Source organism: Notolabrus celidotus, chromosome 12 (genome assembly GCF_009762535.1).
Source record: "Notolabrus celidotus isolate fNotCel1 chromosome 12, fNotCel1.pri, whole genome shotgun sequence".
NCBI classification, from domain to species: domain Eukaryota; kingdom Metazoa; phylum Chordata; class Actinopteri; order Labriformes; family Labridae; genus Notolabrus; species Notolabrus celidotus.
The window spans coordinates 4810387-4822791 of NC_048283.1; the positions used below are offsets into that span (position 1 = coordinate 4810387).

Below are 12405 nucleotides of genomic sequence, written 5' to 3' on the forward strand. Positions count from 1 at the left end.
ATATCTACCATGACTCAGAGGACAATGAAAGTCACATTTTCTTAAATGTTGAACCCTTTCTTTATAAAAAGAATAACTTCCCAACTTTACACCTGAACTTGTGTCCACCAACCCTGAGTGCCAAACAAATCCTTTAGAGGTAATAAAAATAAATGAAGGTATCCTTATTTATCAGCTGCAGGGTTATGTATTTGTATTTATATCTTATTAATTACTTCTTCTATTAATATTATTTGATATTATTAATTATTGTGTATAGGAGCAACTTTAATGACTGAATTTCCCCCCGGGGTAAATAAAGTATTTCTAATAATCAAACCAACCATGAATAACAACACCCTTTCAAACTAAGGTAATGCAGTACCCGCATACTGCACTGTGCACATACTTGCTTTACTTGGCAGGGCATTTAAATGTTTAATCTAAGTAGACTGATATTTTGCTCTGAGTTGTTGTTGTTTACAGACTCTGAAAAATCTCCCTAGTAATTCAGAATTTTAGGTAGTGAAACAGCATGACCAATGATGGTATTCTATGGGTTGGGGGGAGGAAAGGAATCTATACAGCCCAATACTGCGATACACTTTTTCTGAGTTAAATTTAAAAAGCATGTGACAGTAGTTTACCTTAAAAATGGACCTGCACTCATTTTCTTGTTAATTTGCATTTTCAAAATACCTGTAATAGTACAGTAGTGTAAAAACATTTGCATTTAACTGAGTATGTAAGTCAGTCTGATTAAAATCCAGTTTTGCTGCATAAAAAAAAAACATTAAAAAGAGAAAACACAGAAATATTTGATTTCAAAATATTCAGCATTTTTCAAAATGTCTAAAATAATAACATGGTGTTGTAACTTGGGATTGGATTCGTATTACCAGGCATCTCATGACTCCCCCACCTCTAGTAGATGTCCACCCATCTTATCTTTCATTATCAGACTCTCTGAGGCTGCAGCAGATAAGCCTCCTGTCCCTCACCCCATTCACTACTTCTGAAGGTGTCCCCCAATAAAAATATGGAGCTACATATCTTCACTTAATTCAAGAACTAACAAACCTGAACTCTTAGAATAAAACCCAAACTGTCTCATTACAGTGAGACTCTTGATTCCTTTGAAGCGTCACAAAACAGCAGAGATGTGTGATTTACTCTACATTAGTTTGGAAACCTTTATTATTCTACATGATGTAGAATTAACCTCTTATAAATGTATGTAGCTGCACCCAATGAAGCACAGCTTTAACCTCCTTTTTCCAGTTCAATGTGTGATTCAACTACATTAACAACAGAGACCCCTCCCAGTTTAAAACCACTTCTCAGAGGAGAGTCTGCAGTATGTGGGGTTCGCTCAGCCTCCCTGCCGGCTCTCTGTTCACCTCCACCGCTGACACAAAACGAAGAAAGACTTTCTGAGAAAGGGACAAAACGAGAAAAATTGCACATCTACATCTCCTTGAACCCGTGGCCTCCGGTTGAACCTTGAATTAGCGGGTCACACGAGGACACCAACCCCCTTCAGCCGAGGAGCCAGAACTCTCTCCCAACACAAAACAATGCAGGAGCATGCCACAGGCCCAGCTGACGGATGAGAGGGAGGGGGAAGAAACAGAGAGTGTGTGTGGTAGGGCGGTGTAACTGATTTTGACTGAAGAAGGGGGAGGAGGCTGCCCCCCCACCCCAATTTAGGTGGCGTTATTTGATGTATAGACGATGCATTGTGTGACGCTACATGCTGCCTAATGTTAATTATGGTCATCTTGATAACAACAAAGGGGAGTCCTGCTCTACTTTTGGATGGACATAACCCTGACCAGGATCATGCAACATTCACACACACATTTTTTATTAGATGCACTTTCTTTTGAAGCACTTCATTATTGATTTATCAGCTGGTTATCATTTTCAGTTAGTCGATAAGCCTTAACTGAAACATGCTCTCCATTTTTAGGAGTAAAAAATGTGATTTTCAAATTGGTTGTTTTTCCTGATACCAATTGCATGAAATATATTCATATTAACCCTCCTGTTATGTTGCGGGTCAAATTGACCCATTTTAAAGTTCAAAAATCTCAAAAGAAATTAATAAAATGAAAGAAATTCAAAATGTAAAATAAAATAAACAAAAATATCTGTCATTTAAAACTACTGTATTTATATTTAGGGCTTTTCAATGTACATTAAAAAAAGGCTTAACATGAATTTTCATAAAAAACGAGTGAGTTATCCTCATTGAACTTTGATCTGTGAGAATTAAAGAACACCAATGCACTAAATATTAATTTGAATGTTTAGTAATGGAGTTAATAATGACTTTAAAAGAATGTTTATTGGGATTTTCTGGGGTTCAGACACTTTTGGATCATTTAATATTCCCTGGGTCAAATTGACCCAGGAACATTATTGCTTTTCCTGGGAAACGAACATAACAGGAGGGTTCATAAAAGGAAAGACGTTCAAATACAAAAAGTTGCCATTAATTTTCTCTCAAATAATCTTTTCACCAAATGTTACAAGTCAGGATTATCTCTTCATTTCTATTATGTTTAAGAGAAGTGTTTTGGTACTTGTTCCCCCCTCTGTGTTTCCTTTTTGTTGTATGATCTAATCTTTATATGACAGAAATATAACATGTTGGAAGATAGCTCAAAAAACTTGGATACCCTGGATAAATAAAGTATTTCTGATTCTGATTAACAATCCCTCATAAAAAAACAGACTGCTGTTCAAAGGTAGTCATCAAAAAGTGAAAATAAAACTAGTTTAATGTTGATTTTCTCCAGTTGAATACTTTGAGCCTTTAAAGCAGCAAAGTACATTTACTAAAGTACTTCACTTAATTATGTTAAAGTTATTTTACTTATTTTGTTTTCTTTTTCTATGCTTTTCTATAAATAATGTTCTTTTTAATCTATGATCTATCTGGCATCTGGATAAATATTCAACATAAACTCTCACTGGCCTGTTTCTAACTGTTATGACACTTTCACTTCAGCATCTCTGAGGACTTTCTCCAGCACTGGCTGCAGTCTCTGACCTCCTGAGCTGGTGACCGTCCGGTGAACCCGCAGTGACCCCAAGCTGACCGGCCCTGCCTGCCAGCCTGCCTTGTCCAGACCACCACAACACCTTCATGAACATCCCTGTGCTCAGAGAGAGGGCTGTGTGTTCTGCTGATCGCTGAGCAATGACATTAACTTCCTTAAAGGATGTTTTATGTCACCACAAACTTGTTTCTACTCTACTCTCGTGGTGTGTTTATACACCAGACACCCTTTATGGGTGCCTATATAGTTTTTTGTTGTTGACATTTATATCTGCTTACAAGGCCTGTATAATGTTCAAACCTCTCAGGATGTTTCCACATAATAAAACTTAAGCAGCATTACATACAGTTTTCCTTTAGAAGGTACATTTCTTCACTGATTATTTAAATGTAAAAAATGTCATTGTGTCTTGTCACTTCTCATGTACAATTTAAAAATCTTCCCCTAGTTTCTTTAACACTTTAAGCTCCAACACCTGATTCCACAGCTGAAATCTTCAAAACTAAACCATCGGCCTTTCTTTTCTTTTAACTTTTCTTTTAATTGTATTTAAGCTTTTTTATAATTTGTAAGATCTATTTTCTTCATAGTTGTCTTTTTTTGAATTACTGACAGCAAATGGCTTCTAGCTCTATCATTTGATGTATCAATACATTTGATCACTTTAAATTCCTCTTGTGCATTATCATAAACAGTTTTATAAATTGTCTTACCCTAGCTTATTTGTTTGAAATGGTTAATACACATAAACTTGATATCTGACTTTATACCTGGATATACAATAATGATGATTTATATGTTACATCTATTTGGATTAAACAATTAATTTGCAGTTGTATTCAGATCTGCATTTTTCTGCTGGGCAATTTTTTTTTATACAACTGATTTTAACTCTTCTCCAACAAAGAAACACATGGGGAAAAAAATATTCTGCCAACTCATGCTTTACTAGTAATTTTTCATGTCTATTACAATCCATTACAATGGACACCCCGACTAGATGGCCGTCACATGTCATAAAAACTTAAGAAAAATAAGGTTGGGTTTTTCACATAGCAATTCGGTGTGACTTAACCCTTAAAGACCTAGACCATTTTTGGGGGCGCCAGACTCTCCTGTATTCATCTTGTTTTTCTAACCTATTGAAGCACTCAGCATCAAGTGCCATACATCATTTTATTCAGGAGAACCTTATCTTTCACTGTGCTGTATTTAAGGTATCAGTTTTACATTTGTTTGTCTGATAATGGATGAAAATACTTAAGTTTTTTTTTTAAATGTCTGGAAATGTAGGCCTTCTTTTTCTACTGTGAACTGGGACAAAACATCAGGAAGTTTTGTTTTGTTAGAAAGTTGTAGTTAGGTGTTTTAGACTTCCAAATGAATTTGTGTCACTATCAAACCTTTACTAAGCAAGTTACAGCAATTTATTATTGTATTATCTTAGGCGTTTTATGTGGAAAAAGCAGGTGTATTCCTATTTATCGTTTACTGACCCGGTAGATGTGTCCAGGCCGTCTATTCTTTGAGGGTTAACATGTAAAATCCTAGATAACCTAACACCTGGAACTGGATGTTTCCATATCTGTGAGTCTGTGTAGAGGTCTGAACATGCACATGAACTTGATTGATGTTTGTCTGTAGATAACATTACCTAAAATAAAGTCAGTTTTGTCTTCAGTAAGCTATCATGGACCTTCCAACGAATTACCATACTTTCTTATAGTTGGCTGATAAACTCATCACACATGTACTTGGAATGGAACTGGGACTTGAACTGGAGAAGATGGCGTTTTGAAAAATACCAATGTCCATCCCAGCTTCCCAGTACATGGAGACTCTTGGCATATTCACCACTACCATAGCAAGGTGGCAACCGATTGGGGGGTTCTGATCTCTCCTGAACTAGTTGTTTTTACGATTGAGATTAAGATTTCATCTGGAATATACTCTTTGAAGTATTCATAGGGTCTCATTGGATGTCTCTCATGAATTGGAGGATTCTCAAAGGAAGTGTCAATGATTGCAATGAATGGCTTGTGATGCCACTTGATTTCGTCCTTGTTGGTTACTGTCATCTCCTCCTGATCCTCTGCCACTACACTCTCTATCTCCTCTATCTCAAACTCAGCTGCCACCTCAAGTTCTTCTAGCATGCATGTAACCTCTCCACTGTCCCTCTCTGAATCTAATACCAAAATAATCACATTTTTAACTGATTTTATGTATTCTAATGCATTCCATGTGATTTAGATCTTACATATAAGACATAAAGTTGATGAAAAGTTCATACCATGAATATAAAAATACTCTTCATTTCTCAACGTACCATCTATCTCACTCCTTGTCTCATCTGCCTCATTATCAAAATTCAAGGAGTCAAGTTCGGACAACTCTCCATTTACAAGACGTTCAAAGAAGTCTTCAACATTATGTGCAAAAAAACCCCATTAAAATGTTATAAACATGACTAAATAAACTATGATATCATACTTCAGCTATGAAAAGCTTACAGGTGTTTTGCTTCTTTACATGGTGACACTAAATAAGTGAGTGTTGGCTAATGTCTACCAACTCCTGACTTTTGAAAAATCCTATTAACTAATGATATGAGGTATATTCAAAATAACTTTAAATACTGTCACTTGTAACCATTAAAATTATATTGAGAGCAATTTTTTTTGGCTTGCATGAACATAAATTAATATTTCGGATTGGAAAAGGACACTTACTCCTCTCTCTCTTGAGTGGCTCTGCTATGCTTGTCTTGCCCGATGTCTGTCAATCTCTCAGAGTGTGCTCAAAGTCATGATATGATGGTAATTGGATAAGTAGGATCCAATCAGTAACCAGCATTACTGACATCCTTCAATTACTCAGTATTTATCGGTTTAGAGCCAGAAACATGTGGTGTCCATTCCAATGGAAGCAGGGTCCGAAGGGGTTAAAGTGCATTCGTTACCTTTAAGGTTTTATTTTTTAATATTAACCCTCCTGTTATGTCCGTTTCTCTGGAACAGCAATAATGTTCCTGGGTCAATTTGACCCGGGGCATATTCAATTATCCAAAAGTGTCAGAACCCCAAAAAATCCCAATACACATTTTTTTTAAAAATCTAATTCTTAACTCCATTACTAACCATTTAAATCAAGATTTGGTCCATTGGTGTTCTTTAATCCTCACAGATCATGGTTCAATGAGGATAACTCACTCATTTTTTATTGCAATTCATGTTAAAACTTTTTTTTAATGTAAATTGGAAAGCCCTAAATATAAATACAATAGGTTTGGTTTATTTTGTTTTACATTTAGATTTTATTTAATTTTTTTATGAAGTGATTTTGATAAATTAACACACCTCTTCTGTCACATGCTGCCCAGATTTATATGCTGCATTTAGCTGGTTTGGAAGGCATATACTGCCTAAAATAGACTTTACAAAGGGCTAATCTGACCTGCAACATAACAGAGAAGGTTAAAGTAGTTGTAGTAATTCATAAGCACAATCCTCAGATTGTGTAAATCTGCATAGTTTCATTATCACGTCATCTGTGATTTAAGACACCCAATGATTTGCAATGAGCTGTATGAAATGAGGTGTAAATAATAATGACAGGATGATTTATCCTACCTTTCTTTAAATCAGTAGTGTCTATATATCTATATGAGTGCACCCTAATGCTTTACAATATTACCCACTTGAGCTTAAATGTAAATAGGTTTACTCATGCCACTGAGCAGATGTGGGGATTAAAGTTTGTTTTAAAGGTTTCACGCGTAATATCACACAATGGAAATTGTTTTGCAGAGATTTCAGTTTTTAGGATCTATGGATGCAAAATCAATAACATCAATAATATAGTGCAAAATAACAAACACAGACTTCTCTTGACGTAACTGGCTTTTGTTTGGATAATAAATATATATTTTTTCCTTAATGGAGACCAAAGACACGACGGTCCAAACATTTCATCCACAACAACAGTTTTTCCACCTACACTGCGAGCACCGGTGCTGCTGCCAGTCTGCCTCCATCAGCTCGGGGAAGTAGTCTGCCAAATCCTCATGGTCCTGCTTCTGCAACATGCATGCAGGGCTGGATGTGGTGTAGAAATCCATGATTTCTCCCGGACCGAAAGCTTGAAATTCCAGATAGTCGAACATGATGCAGTCTCAGTCTGGAGATGATGTCCGCATGGGTAAGTCCTCTCAGCGGGGCGGGTTCTCTCTGATGACAGATTTCACGGGTTACTTTTAGCAGGGAAACATGCCTGTTGTACATTCAGGGAGGCGTGTGCGATGAGAAACAGCAGTCCTAGATGATCTTCTCGAAGCGCTCAGAGATTGTTTGTTGACGCTCGTCAGACTGCAGCGCGCAGACAGAGAGCGAGCGCGTGCGTAAACTCATCCAGGTCTGTATGGTTTTGCATAACAAAGTTTGTCCCAAGACTTCTTCCTCTTATCTCTTCTTTATTGACGAATGTCTCAACTCAACCTGCTTCATACTAGTTATGTCAGAGCGAGCGATGGTGTTACCTAATGTATGCGACTGAACTCTCTGTGAACCTCCTCTGCTGCTGACCTCCCCATGACCCAGCCGCCGTCTGACATCACCAGCAGAGGCTGAAGCGAGCTCTGAAGTCCTTTACTGAAGTTAGAGTCTAATATCTGTTAATTAAAGTATAGAAGCCTTTCTAAATTACAATTTTATTTATAAAAAGGATCAAAATATAAACAGCAAAACTGCAAACACAGCATTTTTCCTTGACAAATCCTACTGCCTACATTACCCAGAATGCAACACAGCATGGAGCAGAGATGGAGAGTGGGCCATAGCTGTCTTTTTTTGGATTTTTTAATTAAAACATCCTAAGAGGAAAAATAATGTGTATTTTTTTTTAAATGTTAACAGTAATAGTAATATAAGATATGATAAGATAATATAAGATATTACTTTATTGATCCCCTGGGGGGGGGAATTCAGTTGTTACAGCAACCCAGACATAAGTACAATCAAGAAGAAGTTTCAATAAGTAAAATAAAATAAAATAAAATAAAATAGAATAGAATAGAATTGAATTGAATTGAATTGAATTGAATTGAATGAAATGGCAAGGAATTGAATTGAATTGAATTAAATAAGATAAGTAAAAATAAAAATAGATACATAAAGCTAGAATACAATTTAGATATATACAATGTTACAATGGAATTTAGATTAAATAGCAGTAATTGACATGGTGTGATTATGGTTGGTAATGACAAATTAAGCAATAAATAAAAATAAATATGGGTATGTAATATGACCGTGAGTTGTAGTTACAATAATAATGTAATATAAAATAATATTATATGGCAAAGATAATTATAATACAGTATATTATGCATTATAATGCCAGCAGCAGTCAAGAGAGTCAGTTTGGGATGAGATGATGGAGTGTGACAGACAGATTTTAATAATAATAATAACTTTATTTATACAGCGCCTTTCAAAACAAATTACAAAGCACTTTAAAACACATTTTGAAAAGCAGTAGGCAGTAATTAGGAACATATTATTATCTAACAGCAGTATTAAAACAAGCATGAAAGCAATAAACCATAAAACCAAAACAAAGCAGGTCTAAAGAAGTGAGTTTTTGAAAGTGTCTTAAGAGACGACAGTGTGTTAGCTTCATTCTACAGCAGAGGTGTCAAACATGTGGCCAGAGGTTCCAATCCGGCTGAAATGTTTCAATAAAAGTAACTGCTTTTTTAGATTTGTCCTCTGGGGAGGGACACATAAAGTCATAGTGTTGATGGAGCGCACCTGAACAGCGCTTTTTTTCAGGACTTTTTATTTTAAAGTGAGAAAATAGATGACTTGCTGTTTGCATAATCCAGATGAGATTCATAAAGACTTTTTAGAGCACTATAAGATGATCCACTAACTACTAAAACTAGCACTACAACACTGTCCAGCAAGCAAACTGTTCAAGCTGGAGCAGAGGGGTCCAAAAGAGTCAACTTTACCTTCTTCATTATTACAATCTATCTGTTCTTTTGCAGTAAACATTACACTGTGTGTCAGGCTTAAAGAGTAAAATATCAGCCCCCACTATGAGACTCATCATGGCAAAAAAATACAACAGCTGTTTTTGTAAAAAGATAGTTCATTAAATGTGAACATTTTCAGAATGTACTTGTGCTTTTTTGCACTAAAACAAAGTGAAAAATGTAGATATGTCATTATTTACAGGTTATTATGTTATGATTTTACCGGTCCGGCCTACTTCAGATCAACTCGGGCTGTATGTGGCCCCTGAACTGAAATGAGTTGGACGCCCCTGTTCTAAAGCGTAGGGGACCGCACAGAAAATGCTCGATGACCTTCTGTTTTTCTAAAGTTTTCATTTCATTATTGGCTATTGCCAGTTCAGACTGACCAAATGAACATAAAATTCGGACACAGGACACTAAGCTCTCCTGCTGCAATTTTGTCTTCTTCTGGTGAACCTTTTTTGGTCTTAAAAGTTCAATGGCTGCCTGTAGTTGTTTGTTTGATACCACAGCTTGATGCTTTTTTGTTTTTGCATGGATTTCCCTTCATATTTTACAGAGATTTTTTAACCTTTTTTAACTCAAAGGTCAGTGCAATGATAAAAGAATACTCAAAGGATTTTTATGAGAATCAGAAGAGGAATTTCCTCCAACAGTGGGTAAACATGCTCTGTAGACCTTTGTATCTGAATGCTTTAACTCTGGATTTATGGTTTACCATAAAGGGACACTTGTCTGTTTAAGTAAAGGGCATCAAAGCAAAGCAGATGACACTGATGTTCCAGTATTGGCATTTCATGATTGAAACCATGTGGCCTTTCACAAAATCAATACATTTTACCCCCCGTTTCTCTTTATGCACGTCCACTTCAATTCTTAATGCTTGACTTTAAGTGAGAATTATTTGCAGTTTGGAGGATCCATAATTAAATCTGCTTGAAGATAAAGTAGGTCAGCTGCGAGACTGGTGGATGAGTGGGGGAAGGAAATCTGTTCCACTTCAGTATAATGATCTAATTTACAGCATTTTTCAACTGGGAATGATTGTGAATTACTTTCCTGCCATAAAGTATAAAATAAAATGAAATACATATGCAGTCGTTTTTAAACATAACCTGAAAATGATTAACTGGACGTGGTGATACAGGCAGCAGGCGGTGCAGAAGAAGAAAGCTATTCTGTTTGAAAATATAAATACACTTGATCTCCTTCAATGCCACTGCTAACCCCATTGTGGCATAGAGGCAGCACAGATCCAATGTTAAAGGAGGCTAATTACTCCCAGTATCTCCCACACTCCAGGGAGGCGAGGTCATCCAGAGGACAGGCATGTGAAACATTCCTGCAGCCTGCTGCTCCTGCTGGACCTCCCTCCCAGTGCAGTCTTCTCCTGTCCTCCTTTCTCCTCCTTCATTCATCCTCCTATTTTCCTCTGTCCCACTAAGCACCACTCTCATTTTTTTCCAGCCCATCATCCTTTCATTCTTTCAGGCATTTGTCTTTGCTATCATTCGTTAGTAGATGCTAGTATGCTGAAGTTATGTGGATGTTGTGTTTACTAATATGAGCATCTTTTACACTGAGATCCGCTGCAGTGCTGTAACCAGGATCCACCAACACTACAGCTTTGTACTTCTGGATTAAATGCAACAATGGCATAATGTTGGTGTCACAGTTTGTGATTACATGTAATCAATGCAGAAGTGTGAGAGGCATGAGGAGTAAAAACAAAACAGCAGAAGTGTTGTATAACAGTGGCTCACTCATTTTTGGCTTTACCAATTTGCACAGAATAACTTGTCAAGCATGTTCAAAACTTTGCAAAAAGTGAACTTCCCATGGTGAACAAGAAGCTACATTTCATTGCATAGAAAAGAAATAATCAGCAACAGAACACAAACATGTTATTGTGAATTTTCACTTCTTTACAGAGGACTGTGCTTCAATAATGAGCCCAGTATGAAGCTGCATTTGGACCCAAGCTGGATTTACCAACATCCCATCCAATCAAGAAAGAGAATTGTTGGAAATTCACAATACAGTCTCTGAAATGTTTATTCTTGTGTCTGTCACTAAACCAAATGTCTTGTGAATAAAGTTTGAGTGCACACAAGGGAAACTTAGCGCTGAGCAGTGAAGGAAGCTAGCAGTGATTCGCACAGAGGCCTTGCAGTCGATCAGAACACCAAGCAGTCAGATACATGCTTTTGTTTCTGACTGATTTGAGAACAACACTGTTTCTTTGTTTTCTCATCACAATGTTGCAAAAGTGCTTTGTAGCTAATGATGGCAGGGCAGTTAAAATAAGTATGTCAGAATGAAAATATAGAGCTTGTGACAAGTTTGTCTTACTGAAGTTTAAGGTCTTGTTTACACAAGAACAGACCTTTTTTAAAACAGAAATGCTTGAGGATGCAAGCCAGGCCAGTAGTTGGCTGTATGACCTTGTAAAGACCAAGCAGCAAACTCCAGCTGTATTGAAGCCAATGCAGAAGACAACACAACAGTAGTTTACAAGGTGTAAACAAAAAATGTTTTTAAAAATACCTAGCCTTTTCCCCACATTGAACGGCCTTGGACAAGCAGCACAAAGGTAAGCTGTATGTTTCACAGAACAATTTTTATTCACAAGTCTTAGTTTCATTAGAGCTGCAGAATCAAAAATGGTTGCTTGAAGATAAAAGTCGACACACTTGCCAGTCTGCAACAGAATTACTTGCCGTTTGAAGGAATTGTTAATATTTTCATTATTGTCTAAACTGTAGCTCAGCCACCTGCCACTAGTCAGGGCTGTAGTGCCTGTTAATGGATTCTGCCAAATTTTGATGTTTTTTAAAGTGTTTTCTGACCTTTTGCTGAGTTGGTTAGTTGGAATTAAAATTTCCATTGTAAAGCCATGGGGAATTTGTTGCTTCAAAACATCCTTGTTGCTAACATTTGACATGTCTCTGTTTCGCACATGTTAGCAGGTCAGTTATACATTAAAAGATGGTTGAATACAGTTTGATAGCAATGTGATCGTGTCTTAAATGTTTTTGTGCCATATTCACATCCAGTTAGAAAAAACACTCAATACACAACACACTTTATTTAATATGATTAGGTCAAAGTCTAGGTAGATATACACTACCAATCAAAAATTTGCACATACCTTCTCATTCAATGGTTTTTATTTATTTTAATTATTTTCAACATTGTAGATTAATACTGAAGACATCAAAACTATGAAATAATCTGGTTTTGCCATAATCTGGATTACAACAGTAGTCAAATAGGGCTCTCCATTGTGTGCTAACCCTACCTCTGAACAACACAACT

The 12405-nt window shown here is 36.5% G+C and overlaps 1 protein-coding gene across 1 annotated transcript in view; it reads right to left on the reverse strand.

Moving 5' to 3' along the window:
• LOC117823553 (retinoic acid receptor beta-like) overlaps nucleotides 1-7729 on the reverse strand; it is a 29236-nt gene extending 21507 nt beyond the window's left edge. Inside the window, exon 1 of the mRNA XM_034698776.1 lies at nucleotides 7047-7729. Coding sequence (XP_034554667.1) covers nucleotides 7047-7212 — 166 coding nt within the window. The 5' untranslated portion in view covers nucleotides 7213-7729. The remainder of the gene's footprint in view (nucleotides 1-7046) is intronic.
• Nucleotides 7730-12405: the final 4676 nt, after the last annotated feature.